General features: G+C 34.3%; 1 protein-coding gene across 6 annotated transcripts; it reads right to left on the bottom strand.

Annotated features, from left to right (window-relative positions):
• Positions 1-12,738: 12,738 nt before the first annotated feature.
• LOC111642223 (LIM domain only protein 3-like) lies at positions 12,739-19,195 on the bottom strand. Of its 6 annotated transcripts, none has more exons than XM_023388523.1 (5): positions 19,014-19,195; positions 18,776-18,945; positions 13,772-14,027; positions 13,412-13,537; positions 12,739-12,967 (listed from the first exon to the last, which is right to left on the bottom strand). In XM_023388523.1, exons 2-5 carry the CDS (start codon positions 18,780-18,782, stop codon positions 12,757-12,759), a joined length of 600 nt encoding a protein of 199 aa, XP_023244291.1. In that variant the 5' UTR covers positions 18,783-18,945; positions 19,014-19,195; the 3' UTR covers positions 12,739-12,756. The 6 variants fall into 6 exon arrangements, with proteins under 6 accessions (XP_023244291.1, XP_023244292.1, XP_023244296.1 ...); XM_023388524.1 differs by having other exon boundaries at positions 13,772-14,024; XM_023388528.1 differs by having other exon boundaries at positions 18,781-18,945.
• Positions 19,196-20,349: the final 1,154 nt, after the last annotated feature.

The raw sequence follows: 20,349 nt of genomic DNA, 5'->3' as shown, positions 1-20,349 counted from the left end.
CTTTTAATTACGGTTGTTTTAATGAATTTTTTTCTGAAAATTCTAAAATATTTTCCATTCAATAAACTGACAAACTAATAAAAAAATCAAGAAATAACTGTATCTTAGTTTATTAAATTTAAGCATATTTCTTAATAAATTTTCAATACAAGAATATAATTTTTTATGTCCTTTCGCTATGCTTACTATATAGGAGCCGTCCATTATTTACACTTACAGTTCTTAAACCACTTTTGTCCCCCGTCACCTTGTTATGTACAGTACAAAGTACTTTTGGCAAACTCTCTCCCTTTAATTACGCCTGTACAACAGTTCATGGACCCTTCTGATATCGAAGAAAATGCTTCAATGTTAGGGAGAAAATACATGAAGAACTGAAAAGTTTTTCAAGTATTTTCTAATTGATAGTTTATTCACACGATTAGTATTCGTAAGTAGGTATATTAAAAAATTCGTATGCTACTAATACCACTAAAAAAACAAGTCACTAATACCCACCAAAAAAAAAACGTAGACAATGCCTCGACCCTCTCTCTGCCTTTCCATCGTGCTATAGTGATGTAGTTTTCACGATCTTCCTCCTCCTTCATTAAACTATAGGCGTAATTAATAGACTGCCCAAATCAATAAATTTTTCAACTAGTTTTATGTTAAATTATTCCTAATATTTCTCCTAAAGGTTTTTATTCAACATACTCAACAAAATGTCAATATTTTTAGCTTATTTAAGCATTTAATTTGATAACATATTTAAGTTTGTTTATATTGCAGATAAATGATTTTATAAAGTCTTACATTTCTATGAATTGTATTTATATTTTATAAAAACTTTCTTCCTGATTTAATGTTGCCCAGAAAGAACTTCTAATAAATGAAATTATTTATTTAATTTTAGTTATTATCAGCACAAAATAAATCACAAAAGCAGTAACATATGCAAAATATGGCTATAAAGATGTTTAATTGAGTGACATATATGCAAAAATTTCAGTAATAGTTTATTCAATAAATTCAATACCTGTAATGAATTTTAAATTATATTGTTATACATTTTAAAATTTAATCAGAGATATAATATAGAATTAAATAATCTAAACAAATTATTAAAATTATTAATGTTGGCATTTAAAATAAGAAATGGGTACCATAAAAGTTCCAAATAAGCAATAAAAGCTAATTTACTTTATCCAAAATTATAAACGAATTTTAAAAACGAATATATATTCCGTGTTTTAATTTTATTTACTAAAATCTTAGTAAAATACGAGATATAAATTTAGTAAAATTCTTTTATTAAGGTGGTCTTCAGCATCCTTTCACGCAAATTATTATTAAACAAATGATTTCAGAATTGTAACTAGTAACAGTACAGTACTCTATTAACCGATAATTATCTTAAAGAACCTTTTTGTTTTAATTCTTTAAAAATATATTTCCCATACTATAAAATACGAATTCTCGTGTTTTTTAAGGTAGTTCACATTTTATTCATTCTTTTATCTGAGAATTTATAATAAAATTTTTGAAAAATGAATATATTATATTAGGCTAGATCAGTGTTTCTCAACGGGGGTGATATCGTCCCCATGTGGGCGTTTTTCCATGTTCAAGGGGCGATTAGCAACAATTTATATTTTGGGGGCGAAAAACAATTTTCTAGACGATATAGTAAAACATTATATTAAGAATAATTAGATATTTTATTCGTTATATTGTACAATAATTAAACAAATAACGTTATACTAGTCACTAGTCTATTCAATGCAGTACGAATTTAGCATTAGCCTTGTCCCTCGGCATCGGAATTTTGTAGTTAAGGGGGCGATACTACGTAACGGTTTTATTGAAGGGGACGATATTACGTTGAAGGGGGCGACAATTCGTTAGAGGTTGAGAAACACTGGGCTAGATTAAACTATTTATTCAGCCTGTAGATTTGGACAGTAATGTTTTTAAGTGTACGCAATCTAGGCGAAAATACAGAAATACATGCTTATTGATACCTCATCTTAGTCCAGTTCTCAGAATCCAGTATCAGCTAGGATTATAGACCTTGTTTAATATCAAGTATCGTATGATATAGACTTTACATTATAAAAAAATTTATATAAACAAGTGCTTATGGCCTCATAACCTAAATTTAACACTGCAATTGGATATAACTACTTGCAACTAAATCTATTTTATGTCTTCACTACTCGCACTTTCATTATAATCATTTCCACATAATAATTTACTTTAATATCTAGTTATCAATAAATAATCATTAGATTTATTATTATTTACACTTTACAATAAATATATTATTAGATAAATATGATAATTAATATTTTAAAGTACAGTATAATTACACTATCCGGACACAAGAACATGTAACTCATTGCGTTATTCGGCCATTTTGTAGCCACAAATTAACACAACGAGTTATATAAATTTGTAGTTAAGTTTATTCATTTCTCGAATTTTAGAGTCTATTCACTAGTTTCAAAAAATATATAAATATATGTCACCATAAAATTCAACGAATCGTCAACTAAGATTTATAAAATGAATTCAGGAAAAGAAATCAAATAGCAAAACTTTCTTCATAAAATATATGTAGTAATATGCAAGGAATACAAAATTTTCAGCCTGAAGAACATACAAAAAGTGAATAAAAAAAATTTGGAAGAAATCCTCCTAGTCGACTGAAAAATTCCAACAAATAACAATACTTTATTGGTTTAGTTCATATTTTTTTTTTTTATATGTAAACATTATATAAAGAATCAGTCGAATTTAATTCAATGAAAAAGCTCATAGATTACTTCTAATATAAAAAGTAAAAGAAAAGAAAAATTCAAAGATGATCTCTATTTCGTCATCTTATGATCTGATCAACTTTCAAACTGTAGACTCGTGCTTAGAAATTATTTTATCTTTACGACGTGACAAGAAGATGTTATTGAGACAAAATTTTGTTTGACTGACGTCGTATGGGTTGTAGAACGAATTTCCAAATAGTTATTTATAGCCTCGAGTCGTGATTTCTCCTTAATCAATTCTTTACTTTTTACTTATTATTATTATTATTATTATTACTATTTTACTTTTTTGTGTTTAGTAAATCTAGAGTTAGTCAGTATGAATTCTAATTTTTAATAAATTAATTTTATACGCTTTTGTTCGAAAAATAAAAAAAAAAGCTAAAAGTTTAAAATTACATTAAAAATTTATTATTAAAATAAATTTTTTAAAATAAATATTATTTATACATTTTATCTGAAGATATTCTGTATAAATATAAGTGTTTTTAATATATAAATAGTGCCGGCCGGATGTTCGGGGCGGTGTCAGTTTACCACATTAGGATATGGGATCGAATCTAGAAGGATGAAAAGAGGGGAGGAAAATTATTTTTTGGGAGGGTGGTCAGGTCCTGTCCCCCCATTGGGATATCGCTAAACCCAAGACAGGCCTGGTAAAAAACGCTTTCTTAGTGGCCACAGGGCTGAAGGCATCCAATGCACATAGTAGAATAAATTATTTTTCAATTCAAAAAATATTTTTTAAATCAATTGATCGTGACTAACACATGGTGACAAAAATTTACACTCACACACACAAACATACATCCACATATTTATATAGATAGCCGAGTATTGAAATTCGTTCACGTGCGAACGACATGATTGATATTATTTCGTGCGCTTGAAAAATTGTACGTTTCAATATTCACGTGATATGAAATACATAAGTTTGTTTCGAACGCAATTATTTAGTTAGTTCACGATGAAAGAAGAAGAGAGGGGAGAAAATGGTTTCTTTTGTGAAATATACAGCGTATGGATTATTTAGATCTATATAAAAGCGTTTCAAGTTAATTTCGAGACCAACAAAAGTAAAAATTGCAAACAAAGTAGGAAGAAAAACAAAGGTGAGAGAGCAAAGAACGGTAAGATAAGATTCTTCCTTGACAAACTGTATTGCCATTAAGTTAGACAGGAACGATTGTTGTTTAAGGATTTGTGGTCTGTTAATTGGTGCACTTAACGTAGTTTTTATTGGACCATCGGGGCCAGAGAATGCCCGCTTGTCGAGATTTCGGGTTGAATAGCAACCGAGTTCCCAAAGGTATAATACTAATTACCTGGGGCTTAAAATAAAATATTCTTCACCCCGAAGTTCTTCGTTTCTCTCAGTCACAAGGGGAATCGTTGCACAAAACTTAATCTCTATCGATTCTGTGGTAGAATTATAATAGGCCTACTCTAATGGCATCGCATGGGACATCAGGTCACAGATTTTTGCGAATTAATTGAAGCTAGAGCAGTGAAAGAAGAATGGAAAAAATTTTGTTAAAATATGCTAATGGCATAGATCAATTAAACTCCCAAGTTTTTTTTGTTTTTTTACTATATTTCCTTTTTTATAACACGGCAAAATATTCATATTGAGTTTCTAGTGTAAGAGAAATGAAATTTTAATTTGTAAGCAGAACCAAGCACAACCAGACGGACACCATTAAATACCCATTACCATTCCGCAGATCATGGAAATGACGGCTGAAATGGGGGTAGTTAAACTCCCAAGCGGCAGGTGCTAGCCCCTTGCTAGAGGATAGGACTTCCCCACACGGAGAAGACAGGTAGCATTAAAGTCCCATCAGTTAGGGGTCCCATATCCAACTCCGAAGCCAGGACAGACGGATTTGACAGCTGACGTATCTCTGTTCTGCTAAACTTTTCACTGGTAAGAAAGAAAAAGGTAAAAGGAAAATAGAATAAAAAAAGAGAAAAGTTATTGTATTTATACTCGCTTCTCTAAGAAGAATGGAAGAAAAGATGATTCTCTGACGATGAATAAAGAAACTTTTATACATGACCAATTGCTCACTGCGTAGATTCTATTCCTTTTTATGGTTTCTTTCTAGCCTGATTCACTTAACTGGGCTTTTGTTCGAATTTAGTCTTCAATATTTTGTACGAATTTATTGTAGGTCTATTTAAAACTTCTCTTAACTCTATAGGAAACTAATAAAACAAAAATGACAAAAATTCACGTAAATTAAGATTAATTTAATTTTAATTTAGTGTAAATAAATGTTTACCTCACACGTTAAGTAATTTACGATTGGATAATAGATTAAAAACAGTAAAAATTTAAAATTGAAGTTGTAAATTGAAAAATCCGCGAAGATAAAAATCAGTTTGTATATTTTAAATCTCTCGAAGCATAAAAAAATTTAATTTGTAGCTGAAATATTTAAGTTACATGCATATACCCAATGGTTCTCTTAGGTCGATATTAGAAATGAAATTGTTTTATATAGTGAAAAATCATAAATTTTACAAAGAAGCTCTATCGAAAACTCTTCCAGAGACGGGAAAATAAGTGCAAACAGTAGCAACGAGGGGGGATAAAGTAAACATCAGCTGTCACATGGGATAAAAAACGACTTTGAACAAACATATGGGATTAATTTCACTGAATTTCTTAAAAGGGAGATTTCATTTCAGTCTAATAGCAAAGCAAATTAATCTATATAAGCCAACTGTGGACGACTCGTTTTAGCAATTTCCGTTCGGAATCGAATGTTGTTCTTGAAACCTCGACTTCTAAAAGCATTCCCAATATCAACACCTAAAGAGAAGAATGCACTTAGTAAATTAAGCTTTCTTTTGACCTCGCTCTATCTGCACTCATTGTTTCGCACCCAATAGGGACCTTTCACCATCTCTTTTATTTTGTGTGGCAAACAGATCGGACAGCGAGACAAGAACGCTACTGTTTACAATGAGATCGATCTGTTACTACTCCATTTCCTCAAATTAATAGCTTCTGTTTGTTAGTTGAAGAGAAATAGATTTTTGACAAAGTAAATTGAAACATTTTTGTCTAAACCTTTAATCGGAAATTACTGACAAAAACTTTCCAATATCCAGTTTTTCTCATTAATTTTTCCCCCTTTTTTCTTCCATTATATTATAACCCAACGCATTTATCTAATGAAATATCCTATTAAAAACAATTTTTTTTTTTTTTTTTAATTTAAAACGTCTACAATTCTCCTCTCGCCATCTGTTGAGTGTTTCCGTAAACAAAGAATAATAATAATTTAGGGTTTTCTTATATATAATACTGTATATATATATAAAAAATAATCATTTTAAGTCAGCGCATCGAACAATTTAAATTATTTCTTTCTAGTGTAAAATAAGTTAACACTTCTTCGCTACAGTGACGTCATGACTACGTCAAATGTGTATGACGTCGTATGCGTTGCTTTACGTGAAAAAATAATACAACTTCCGGTTCGACTTCCTCTAAAACGCGCTTTAATATGTTCTACTCAAATTAATTACTTTTTAAAATAAAAAAATGCAATAATTTTATTTTTGGTTGTATCAAAATTGAACTTTATCAATTCAATTATGCATAAATAATTATTTTAAAAATACCTTTTTCCGTTAAAAAAAGCTAGGTTTTTTTACATCTGTAGATACTTTGGGCGTGCTCTTTAATTATATTAAAAATCCAGAAACGTCAGATATCAATCAAAATATTTATTTTAAAACAATTTCCTTTAAATTTAAGCATGTTAATTTAAATAAATATTTTAAAAAATTACATGATTTATTAGAGTTGTTTCTACAATTATCCACTAGATGGCGACTTGTGTCATGTAGAAATATATAGATATATATTTAAACTGAAAGAATTTTTTCGCAAAAAATCGTATTCAGTTTTTAACATTACATTATTTATTTGCAAATAACTCTTGACAACTTCACGCTTCTGTCAGATAACCTTCATACATAGTTTATGACTCGATAGTTTTAAAAGAAATAAATTTAAATTTCGCGAAATCTGTAAACACGTACAAGCTATTTTGGATATTTTTCTCTTAGAATGTTACAAGAAAAATAAAAATAAAGTGAAAGAGAATTGCATAAATATATGTAGAAAGTGAAGTCAAAATTCATCTTACGTGATGTAAATTTTGCAATGGAAACGGATAAATTTTTATCTATTACTGACGGAGTTGAAGATGGAATGCTTTCGAATAACGAAATTTGCCTAATTTTTCAGGAAATTTTATATTTATTTAGAGTAAAATTTATGACTTGAACATAATTAAAAAGTCTTATAATTTCTTACACGTGAGTGGCATGTAAAATCAAAATTTAGTATAGAATTTTAAGTGAAACAAATGAATTAATGCGCACCTAAATTACACTTTTCGATCTAAATGCGATAAAAATAGATTATAAATTCATATATGAGACTTTTAAAATAAAAAAAGTATAAAATTAATTATTCGTGTAAAGATAATTAAGCAAAAAATGAGAATTTTCTAATGAAATATTTAGTAAAAACTCACAGCGTTATAGTATATCTTTAATTTTATTTACTAGAGATCTCTACTGATCAAAGTAATGCTGACATCTTTCATTATGGCAGCGATATATAGAAGCCCAAGTGGGGAATATACGACACGTTGGTTAACTCTCAGTAGGAACGGAGGAGAGACGGTAAAAGAAGACAATCCATAAATGGACCTTCTGTGTACATAGTCTTGATCCAACATTGTCACTTAACCAGCAGTGAGAATGGCGACAGAGCCGCCTGAACATGGCTATGCTCTTTGTATGGTAATTAGTCTAATGGAATTCAATGTTCCTCCCATTAAGGGACTGGCTGGCCAAATGGAATTCCAGCGTTGGGGCCGAACGAGATTTGCATGGACTGTGAGGTAGACGACGATTTACTGAGACAAGACTCCGGGTGACAGCCTACACGACAACTGCTTTCTAGAAGGGTGGGATGAGTTGTCGCATCTTTCGATATACACCTGAGCGTGACGGGAGCGTTAATGGAATGATTTAGCAAGAATGTGGTCGAGAAGAGCACATTTTATGATTCGCCAAATTCTTTAAGTGAATGGATTAAAAATAGAAGAAGAAAAATACCACGGAAGTGACGTCGTTATATCGATTATGAATGAAAGAATCTGATAATAAAATATATATATATATATATATATCACTTCCCAATCTGCTTTTATATATTTTAAATTAAGAAAACAAATGTGGGTGAAGATATATCGGAGCTTGATATTTAAGAAAATAGATTTAAATCCTGTAATTTTACATGATATTATTATTTGACAGGGATGCGTAACTGAGACATTTCTTATAGGCAAGAATATTTTTCAAATTATTTTGATGAAAATATCTTACTATCATTTTTTATAACTAAATCGATGGGCAAAAATGAGCTTTCTTTTCGTCTGTTATATCCCGCTTCGACCTAAAAAGACATTTTTAGATTTCACAATTTGTCAAGTTCGAAATGTCATTTCGCTGCTAAAAAATCTATCAAGAGAATTTTCATCTTTCGATCGTAAAACAAAATTTCGCACTTAACGGAACCAACCCATTTTCCAAAAATGCTTTTTCAAATTGTCTAAAGTAGAACTTTTTCTTATGCAAATTAGTTCAAATTCGAGTGCGTTTTTTTAAATACTTAAAATTAAAATAATATAATTTTATATACATATATTTTAAATTAATTAAATTTATCGCTTATAGAACTTCAGATATATTTTTCAGTAATACATTAAGTTTATTGATATAATTAAATTTTCTTTAATTTTTAGAAATAAATTCATCTAAAATTGATAAAAATTTTCTTTCAACTTATCCAAAAATTATAAAATGAGTTTTTAAATTAATATAAAAATTATTCATTAAATTAATAAAAATAATAATGAAGTAAAACAATTATTTTTTAAAAGTATATAGGCTATTTACAAATTCTAATAATGATTTTAAATAATAAAAATAACGGAATTTATTATTATTTTTTAAAATTAATTAATTATAAATTATTATAGTCAATTTATCGCAATTTCTTTTCGATTTTATCCCTTTTTTAAATAAGAAATTCATATTTTAATCTTCAAAAATTATTAAATTCTAAGGATAAAAATTAAAATCCAGATTTATGATGTGGAAATAAATTAAAGATCGATTCAGTCTGTCAAGTGATGGCCCGAATAAAGGAGATATAAAAACCAGTTCTGCGCTTTATCCAGAAAATCTAAAGTGGAAGGGATCCACCAGATTATATGGCGTAACAGGCAAATAGGAATACCACTTTTTGTCTCGTTTCTAACCAGAATAAAAAAAATGGACGATCCGTTTGTAACCTCCACTGTCATTCGTGCAGAAAATCATGTTTCCCCCCTCTTCTCAACTCTGTCTCTAGATTATTACTCTTTTTTTCCTGAATAAAAATTCTCATTCCCCCAGTGATTGTATAAAGAGAATTCTCCCAGAAACTCTAAACAAATATCCTATCGACTGGATGCGGTGGTTAAATTTAATTTGATTCCTGGAAATTGCGAAACAATTTACCATCTCTTCACACGGAAAAAAGAAAGAGAAAAAAATGAAACAGAAATTTTCTTTCTTTAATTCCGCCACATTATCTCTATTTTTAAAACATACAACTCGTCTTTTTTTCCAATTAATATTCTACTGACGAAAATCAACAAAATGTCGAACGACACCGCCTTCCGAGCTAATTAGCGCTGGCGCAAGCGCAACAAAACAACATCTAGTAATTAAAGCATGTTTGTCGCACGGCAGCGGGAGTCTTGGGGGAAAAGAGGCAAAAATATCTAATCTCATTGTATGTTATTAAGAAATGCTTGAATTTAATTTCTGCTTTATTCGTTGCTTAATATCCCTATCGCTAATTTGCCATTGCAGTTTGAGGTAGAGGAGGGAAAAAACAGCTGAGTGCACATTCGGAGAATGAGTGAGTGGATCTATCGCTACCTCACCGCCTTAATTGGGAAAAGTAAACCCTCTAGTTACTCGGGTGCATGATCCAAAACTTCACTGAATTAGGCTCTTCTTTATCCGAGCGTCCCCAGGCAGTTTTTCTCATTCTGACAACCCATCCCTTCCATCTGGTTTGCCTAGGGCGTCGACCAGTCGTGTGAGATATCATGCTTAACGGTTTCTTAATGGTTTTTTGATGAGACTCAGCAAGCTTCGGGCGCCTTTATTTTCATCTCATTTCCTGGCTAAACCTTCTGGATAATTTCCTATCCACTCGCGGACGACAGTAAACTCTTACCTGGACCTCCATCTATTTACATAAAGGTCTGGCAGGCAAAAATCCCGCTAGCAGGGGGTTTATAGGTATTCACACTATTGATTCGTAACTCAGATATTTTATGTTTAATTAAATTGGGCTAACAGCTCTTTCTCTCTTTTAAAAAAGTCAATTTTCTTTCGCAGCTATATTATTATAAAACATCTTTGCAGTTGTATTAAATCTTGCTAGATTGACAAAGTTGTTTAAAAAGAATGAAATCGCATATAACAAATTTCCATTCTGTATAACTGAGCGTGCACAATTGCATGGCGTTAAAATAAGAAAATGATATATAACAACTCCGAAAAGCTACTGTTTAATTTAAATACTCTTTAAACTAAGCAATTATTTTTTAACTTTATATCACTCCTTAAAAAAACTGACAGAGAGCAAATCTTTTTAAGTTGAGAGGCAAGATCATTATCAGTAACAAATTCCCGAAAAAACTTCATTTATTGTCGAGTATATCCCGTCCCGCATGCTGTATATCCCACATACTTTAGTATATCACAGGTAAAACACCTGGAAGCAAAAAAACAGATAACGGAACAGAGATAGGAAACAAATTGTGTCCTATCTCACCTCAGGTGTCCCTAGGAGGTAATCCAAGACTTGATGGAAGTAGGTCTGCACAGAGATCAGATCAACTCTACCCGCATCTCCCGGAGACACGGCACCGTTCTTAATTAAATCCATACCTACAAAACCCGCTATTAAAGCGTCATATTCAATTGGCAGACGAAGGGGGGTATCAAAAGTTCCATTCTGCGTTCATCTATACATATTCCCCTCCAACTACAATATTGGAAAGCGTTCATCAGATTAAACGTCATGTATACAAGCGAGGTGTCTAAGGAGCGACCAAGGCTTAAGGGTGTCAACAGTAGACTGGGCTGTATTAATTAACAGGCTAATTAGGGTGGACGTCTACGAGGTGTCTCACTCACTCCATTGCCAATAACCCGAGTGCCAGCCACGTTGTTTGCTATGAAGTTCATAATGATTAGATGGGTGGTAGGAGGGAGATGAAAGTGCATTGCGCTTAGGCCTATTAATCTAGGCTTAATTAGGCATCTTCTGCTGGTGCCAGCTGCCAAAGGTTTAAAACCAAACTGTATTAATTAATCTTTCATCTCCTTCTATTTGGGGTGAGGGGTGGAAAGTTGATTCGCCCCGCTATAGTTTATGAACAGATGGAATCGATGGGTTTAGTTACCGGCCTGGCCGCTTGGCGGATAATGGAGTGACGTCACTCACGTATCAAGATGGATGAATTAAATTATATTTAATTTTATGGCTGAACGATAGATAATAACTACGTTTAATTTCGATATATGAGCAAAATTCGCCAAGCAAATCGCTAGTGATGCTGATCATCCTGTCTCTTAAATAACAATAATGTCTAAAGTCCGAGATAAAATTTTAAGCGAATAGCTAAAATTACCGTTACCACCGCTATTCTTAATAGAATGCTTCAACTGTGTTAGTCAGGCAGCGCCCACCAAAACATTAAAAAATCGCATCTTTCAATTCCTTTTGATCTGGAGTGACTCCCTTCAAAATACGGCAGGAATGAATCACGATATTACTCCGCCTGGTGACCCGTTTCATCTCGCGCCACGTGCCATCCAATCGGAACTATTCAGACGACTCGAAGCAGACGAGGTAGACGACAAGTGACGAGCCTGGCATCCGTTATCAGCGTTACACCAGGCGCGAGACGTTTTCAATTAGGCACGCGTTGACGGGATTTTCGACCAAGCGAAGAAACTTCCCCCTATTCCGCTCCCCGCCACCTCCTGTAGGAGAAAAGAACGACTAAAATCACCAATGGGAGAAGGAAAAGTCTGATTTTAACTTCGGTGATATAATGTTCCGAGCGTTAAAAATCCTCCATAACAGACTTCAGAAAGGAAGAGGAGCCGGCAACTTTCACGACTCATTTCCTCAAGCTGACAGAGATAAGCGTACTGGCGCTTCATCCACTGGAGGGCTCTCTACCTGCCAAGACCACCCTGTCTACCTGGTTGGGGTTTCGACACGCTCCACATCCCAGTCGTCAATCATCTTCCTATCTGATGGTTACTATGGCCTGGGGGCATACGGCATTAGAGTTGATTCGACTTTTGCCTCTTCCTTATCAATTAAAATGGCGACTTTCCACAAACTTCACAAATTAAACAGGCTAAAAAATTGGAACGATGTTTTTTTTTTTTTTAATTTCGAAATATCTACACGTATCATGCGTTTATGATTGTTTTACTTGGGCGCGTCGCTGACGCGTCGTCAAGATCAAAGATAGAGGTCAGCGGCATTCGCGGCCGTTTTTCTCCAAAGCTGCATCGAGAAAAGAACTTTAAAAAAGTCCACCAACGTCAATGACCTTAACGTCGCGTTAATGACGCGTACAATAAAAACCACCTTTACACCAAACTTTCTGTACAACAGGTGCAATTCATACAATAGGGAAGGGAGATGTGAGTCACCCACAGTGAAGAATCACCTTGTGCGTACCTGTACACAGTTTTTAGTACGGCTAACATCCGCATGATGGCAGCATGCTTGGAGCTTTTTGTAGAGTTTATGTCCTTAAATTAGGAGCTCTTACTTGCCTTCGCTGAGCAATGAACTGGGACTGCCGTATCCGCTAGATGCATCATCGTGATGCATTGGAGTCAGATTGTCCATTTGTCTTTGCAGATGATCTAGGCTGTTGTATGTGTAGGGAGGATGGGAGAATAAAATTCTCTCTTCATAGTCGTATTCACATAGTATACTGTTGTCGTATAAGTAGAATCTATCGCCTACGCAGAACCTGAAAAAGAATGAAACTTGTAGAACTTTGCCTTCCTCTGTGCTTTGAATTTTTCAGTTTTATCAAAGTAGAACTAGATCACAGAACTATACTGAATTTGACTAAAACTATGTTAAATTCTATACATTTAAGATTAGCAGAATTTCCTTAATTCGTTCATGCTTTGTTTACATGACGTTGAAAAACTATTTGAAATTGAAATATTCTTATAATATAAAATGAAATTAATGATGATAGAGTAATTGACTCCAATAAATAAAATAAAGAGAACAGCTGAAATATCAATAACTAAATTCGTTTTGAATTTAGTTATTGATATTTCAGCTGTTCATATATAATTTGGTTCTTATTTATTTGCAATGAAAATTAATCAAATGCTTTTTTAAGTTAAAACAGATGATTAATAAATAGATATATACATATTTAAATCCTAATAATTCTTACCTGTGATTACATTGCTGACAGGCAAAGCACTCTAAATGATAGACATTTCCTCGAGCTCTCATCACCATCTCGAAAGCAGGAATGGTTTTGTTGCAAGCAGAACACAAACCGGTAGTCCCGAACAACCTAATGGATATATAGTAAAGAAAAAATACTGTTTGAGTCCTCATCAAAACAGAAACGGGTGCGTAGGCAGTTAAGGAAAGACAGATATAGTTGCAAGACCAGACAGTCACGAATACAGGAAACTGCACGTGCGGAATGGGAAATGGCTCCACATCCGCAACCGTTGGTTCATTTAGTGTAGGAAATCATGTCATTAAGCGGAGTTCTAGTTTTATCTGTCCAAACTGCACTCACCTTAGATAGTCTCTTTTGCAGAGAATGAGATTGGCTTTGGTGAAGAGTGTGCTACCCACTTCTCCCAATCTGCAGTCGCAACAGGCACATTTCAAGCAGTCTTCGTGCCAGAACTGATCCAAAGCCTTCAACAGGTAACGTTCTCGAATCGGTTTTCGACATCCTGAACAGTCGAAGTGGCCTATGGCGTCAGCCTTTCCCAGATTAGGCGCTTTTGCCACGTGGTGTGTGACGTCACTCTTCATTTCCATGCCTTCTGCAATAAAGAAAACTAAATAAATGAAAACAATAAAGAAGAAAACAAATCTTAATCTTATTATTTTAACGTATTCAAACTTGTTGTCTGTTAATTGACACAGCTTCATCTGACTGATCATTACGGAAAATGGTTCATTTTGACTCTACTTCCCAGAACGATTACAAACCGATACACGAGAGTAAACTCCAAACAAAACATTTTTTTTCTTTATTTTATCAATTATCAGATCTTAATGTAGCGAAGAAAGATAAATTTTAAAAAAATCCTACAGAAATGAAACAATGAATTATATCATACGTTCAATAACAACAAAAAAATATATGTAAACAGCTGCCAAATGGTTCAACAATATTGAAACGAATAAAATTCATATTTGCTGTTAGAGAGCTTTCAGACAAAATGATGCATCTTTACATTTTCAAATAATTTCTTTCAGCGATTGTAAAGAGAAACAGCAAGGTTTACGATGTAAATAATAAATACGTAACTACATTCTAAAAACAAAAAAAAAAAAAACGTGAAAAATTGCAGATCAAAATATATGAAAATAATAAAATTAAAGATCTAAAAAGGTAATAAGATGAACAATTAAACAAACGAGAAAAATGCAAGCGTTTGAAATACAGGAAATACAAAAATTTGGAAGAAAAATAAAAATAAAATTCTGAATAAAGTAAAAATATAGACAAATATATATATATATATATATATATATATACAATCNCACCGATGCATCATCTATGCATCTTAATTTTCCTTAATGCACGTTTTTGGCACATCGTTACACAAACTATCAGCCCGTGCCATATTATCCCGGTCGTTGCGGAATCCTATTATAAGAAACCAACGTGTGCGGAACCTTCCTGTTCATTAGTCTTTTATCTGAATTTCTGAATTGTCAATTAAATTTGTTCTTAATTGGATCCTAGATATTTTTTCCTCGGACTTTAGTCAAGTAATTATTGCTCCATTTCCGTTTTTTCCACGTGGACAATTCAATTTTGCTCACCAAAATCACTGCTTCAATTGTTCTTATAATAAGCATTCCCTTTCGGATTTATTTATTTTTTCTTTAAAAAAAAATAGCTAAAATTTTATTTAAACGTCAAAATGTTAAAAGGAAGAAAATAAAATACGTTTAATAATATTTAATTATATTTTTATTATTTAAAAATACAAGAAAGTATTTTTAATCTTTTATGAAACAAAAGTTTATGTATTAAATTTTGAAATCAAATTTCAAGGAAGTAATTCAATTTCCATTTCATGTTGCATTCCTTAGTAATTTGCGTGATCTTTGCTATTTAAAATAATTTTTTCCTTCATGTTTTCCCTCTTTTTTTTTACAGAAAAGAAAGATTTTATCGTAATTTATATTTTCCAAAAATAGTTTACATACATTTCCTTAAAGAGACAAGGCAATTTAGAGTATGTTTTACTACTACGTGACGAAACTTTTTTTTTGTTTCCTGCAATTAATATGGCGCAATTAATAATTATATGCCAAAAACTTTCGTCCAGAAATCTGAATACGCTTGGATTTACATATTATAAAATCTAATTCTGCAAAATTAGTATAATTCATTTGGAAAGCTTAACTGATGGATTTCATTTTCCTAGACTTAATATATTTCTCCCTCCCTAAATCAACGGATAGACAACTAAACGACATACATATGAATTAAGGCATTATACAATATTCTATACTTCACAGTAGTATATTCATTGTTAAAATTACCATTATATTGTACAGTACATTCGTATACTTTATAGTAGTTGGTATTAATTAAAAATAATAATGTATTTTATATATAAACCACACATTTTTCATTCTCGTTCTCTTTTAACAGTAACCTTTTCTTCTTTGGATCTTCTAAAATATTCTTTTTCTCTATTTTTTTTATAACCGATGTATTTCGAACGGGAAAAAGGAATCGAGCAAAGTAAGAGAAAATTACAGGAGATTAGTAATAAGTTGTTCCCCTGACAAAACTTGATATGGCGCACACTTACAACGATGGTGTAAAGCGCCCCGACCATTATGAAAGTGATGGTTCTCGGTGAGACTGTTTGTGGATATGACAGGTCTCGCGCTAACACCGTCACCTGTTCGTAGCAGCTGGTGTAAACATCGGGATTAGTCATGTGATGGGGATGGGATTACTGTATCCATCGATGAGGATTTAGCTTCTAGTGCACCATCTACGAGCGATGTCATGGAAGATAAGCGGTCATTACCAGGTGGACGAGAATGGAGGATTTTACAGGCAAATGAGAATCCTGTCAGATGAGAGGGCACGAGTGGATAAATGACACGAAACTTCCATATAGCAAAGTTCTGTAATGAAAAGGGTACAAACGAACATTTCATTCCGCGCGGATGATATATCGGGTGAATTCGATAGATTTGGAGCGAAGCCGAATAGAGAATTCGGCTAATATCGATTGTATGGTATCAAAAAATAATTTTTAAACTTAAAATTTAATGTTTGAAAGAGAATTAAGTGCCGGAATGTGTTTCGGTTTTTAGTAGTGTTAGCTATTGGAAAAAAAAGAAGGAACACTTAAATATCCTATATAACATTTAATGTAAATTAGTTGTGGAAGAATGTTTTTTGGAGAGAAATAGCGTGACGTCTAGCGCCGCTTCAAACGGGATGCGAAATCAATGTAGGTAAACGCGTTGCGCTCGTTCGGACTTTAGTGAGTTGTCGGGACGGAATATTGGCGGAGAAAGGAGACGTGGAAAAACGGGAGAGAGATCTTTCCAAGTGCAATCGATCGATGAAGGTAAAAGGCAGGCAGAGAGCGGGACAAGAAAATCCGAGCGATTTATGTCCAGTCCGAAGGAGGAGGATTATTTCGGGTTATATACAGTCTCACCGTAAATTGAGTTGCTGTCGCGTTTCCGACCAATGGAAAAATAATGCCTCGGCCACTTCGGACGTCCATTATACGTCTCGCCGCTTATCCCCCTCTCTCTCTCTTCTCTTGCATCGCAGCTCGGTCTAGCGAACCGTAAAGCTATCACGAACGGGAGAAACGGGAAGGGCTTATTGAGAACGGGACAAACAGGGCTGAGGGGGGTAATAAGGTTTTTGCCGGAGAATGCGCCGAACACGCTTACAAAGCGCCGAAACCTAGCAGTGAAGAGGGGATTGAAGCGAATGACTGTTTTCGAATCTCATCCCCTTCAATGAATCGTTGGTCTCGTGTGACTATCGTTATCTCGTCCGCCACTCTGACTGGATCTAGTCCTCCTCCCAGCAGAAAGTAAATAACAGGATGACCTGACGGACGGCTCCTGTCACGTCCAGAAGTGAGGAGAGTGACTCAAGTGTTACAACCCTCCCTTCGGCAGCGCATTTAATTAATCGCTATAGAAAACATAGCGAGATTTTAATCGAGTGCAGCACAAAATGTAACCATCCGCACTTCAATTATCTAGCGGCGCAGTCTATTCACCGATGCATCATCTATGCATCTTAATTTTCCTTAATGCACGTTTTTGGCACATCGTTACACAAACTATCAGCCCGTGCCATATTATCCCGGTCGTTGCGGAATCCTATTATAAGAAACCAACGTGTGCGGAACAGAATAACACCGGCAATCCCAGAGTAGGGAATACACTATTTTGCAATTCGCAAATACAAATGGTAAAAGGATTCGAACTCGCTAGGGAGTGTAATGTTACATGAGGGGAAAAGTCCGAGAAAATGTTATGGATAAAACATCCGACCCGGTATGGAGAAAAAGCGAAAAAAGATAACTGATGGAAGCGCGGTTTCCTCACGCGCGCGCGCCACCCGGGCCTTTACCGTTTTCCCTGGAGGTTGAAGGTGAAAGTGGGTCTAAAAGCACGGGTGGCGTTCGTTAATGCGTCCCTTTTCGGGTAATAAGATAAAGAGGCCATCACACCGTAATGTTCTGCCAGAGGCTCTTACCTAGTAGGATCGAACCGGGTCCGCGTTTAGCCTACCACTTACCGCCAAGGTGTCATTAAAGCTGGCACAACTGGCTTGCTAAAAGCCTTCGCCGTACAAATCTCTTCTTTTTTTTTTGCCTTCCCCACCTCACCGGCGTTCGTTTCCCATCAACGTCTTTCTCTCCATTACGAAAAGGACGACATCGAGGAGCGCAAATGCGACTTGTTTTATCGTCGTCAGCGGGGAAGGGCGTAAATGGAAAAGGGGATGGTGCTAGCGAAATGGATGTACCAGTCTTGTTTTATTGGCTTATAAAACAACGGGTGGCTCGCAGCTGAAAACACTGCGCCGCGGCTCTTCTCTCACCTGAAGAGCCAAAGCCCGAAACAACCCTTCCGGCTGGCGCTACTACTTTGCATCCTCTTTATTACGATAGCGAGAAGTGGAGGTAAAAAAAGAACTAAAGCAGTTTGAGGTTAGGTCGTTGCAAGAAAAGAGGACGTAAAGACGATGCGTGAGCAGAAAACTTGAATACGTTTAACATCGACCTGCCGAGACCAGACACAGAATGAAACAAACCCAATCCGTCCGATGCCAAATTACGAACAGCTGGCATAAAGATGGAAGGCAGAAAACGGCGCAACTAATAAACCGCCCGACCCGTAATTAATGATAATATCGGCATATTTCCACGCACGTGCCTAATTTCTCATCCACTCCAAATAAACTTTTCCTACTTTTTAATTGAGTCAAGTCCACCTCCTTTCTTCCGATAAAAACTCCGCAGCGTAATTTAAAGTAAACGAATTTCGTTACCGTACATTTACGTCTTCACATCCCTCCTACGGGACGATTTCGTGTTTTTCTACGGGAAATATTCGACGAATTTCCACACTTTTTGTAGTTAAAAAGGTAGCGATTTTTCGGTAGCGTTCACCGTATTTGCCCGCAGACGAACATTTCGACACTCTTGTTTCCGCCTAAGCCTAAACACATAACACCATCCACAAATTACACAATATCTAACTCAATAAGCAATAAAAGACGGTCTTACCTTAATACGGAACCTTCCGATCAGTACATCTTCGTCGGCTAATGTCGAGAAGTGCGGCAACTTACGTTACAAATGCAATTCGGTAGGTAAACAGAAACAAAACGTTCGAACCGATCGCCAGCTGAGCGCCGAGTGCGGCGTCCAACCGACCTTCCCACAACTCACCGCGCTAGACGTCACCGAGTCACGTGAGCGATGACGTGCGAGACGCGGCGATGTCAGATCACGTGATCGAGCGGTTTTTAAAATGGCGCACAATTTCTTTATTTAGAAATATTTTTCTTTCTTTCTTTCGTGCGGTTAATTTACTCTTTTTGTGCGGTTTGATGTGCTGGAGATGTTCAAAAATATATAAAATTTATTATTATTTTTGTAGCCGATCTATTTGAAAGGATCATTGAATATTTTTCCCCCATCTTCGGGAATAAATGGATTAGCCCCAAATATTATTAGGATTTCCTTTTTATATCCTGTTTAAAAGATTTACAGATTATTTGCACTAAAAACAAGAATGGAATACATATGTTTTTCTGTAAAAAGAACCCTACTTCTACTTTTTCTTAAATATTTTTCCATCTTTTTCGATGGTAACGCGATTATCTTCTATCGCCATAAAAATTGCGATCGATCTTGATTTGATTCCTCTTATCAAATTCTTTTTACGACATATGCCAAAATTTATAACCAACCTGCGATCTAACCTACTTTTAAATATGTCTTTCTTATTTGTTCATTGATAAATCCCAGAATGGTTAGTTAAGAGAGGAAAACAAGATCGATTTAAATTATTTAATCCCGCGTAAAATAAAAAAGAAACAATCCCAATATAATTATCCTATCTGCAGTATTAGTAAGAGGAGGGGAGCTGGAATCCCCGTGATACTTATTCCATCCTAGATCAGCCCTGGTCTAGATTATCAACGTTTTCAAGTTAAACTTTATCTCCCAAGTGTCAATTCGAACGTTTCTCTCTAATAATTAAATTTGGTACGGAGAAGAGATCGTATTTGTTCTCAACCTTTAATTACGAACTGTGAGGGGGAGAAAAGAAAAAGGAATAAAGAATCCTTTTCCCTCCCCCTTTGCTCCTATTCTACTCTGACGACGGTCATTTCATTAAAACCTTTACACCATTAGATAAATTGAAATTTATCTATTGACGAAGCCGTTATTAAGGAAATTGTTACAGTGGAGTAATTGAACAATGTGCCTAATGAAGCACAGACCTTAACGGGGTAGCGCCCCTGGTCTCTTCTCCTTTTCGTATCGCTCTAGCATCTAAATTAACGGCAAACCGTTAAGAATGTCTTGCAATAACCTCTTCTTTCTTTATGTT

This window comes from Centruroides sculpturatus, unplaced genomic scaffold, assembly GCF_000671375.1.
Source record: "Centruroides sculpturatus isolate CEXI.00-Female unplaced genomic scaffold, Cexi_2.0 scaffold457, whole genome shotgun sequence".
Lineage (NCBI taxonomy): Eukaryota > Metazoa > Arthropoda > Arachnida > Scorpiones > Buthidae > Centruroides > Centruroides sculpturatus.
This window is presented reverse-complemented; position numbering and strand designations above follow the sequence as displayed.

What these genes read in the sequence shown, in the direction of transcription:
- LOC111642223 (XM_023388523.1), bottom strand. An exon ending in TGCAAAAGAGACTATCTAAG is followed by an intron (nt 13,538 to 13,771) that starts GTGAGTGCAGTT and finishes TATATCCATTAG; the next exon opens with GTTGTTCGGGACTACCGGTT. An exon ending in TGTCAGCAATGTAATCACAG is followed by an intron (nt 12,968 to 13,411) that starts GTAAGAATTATT and finishes ATTCTTTTTCAG; the next exon opens with GTTCTGCGTAGGCGATAGAT.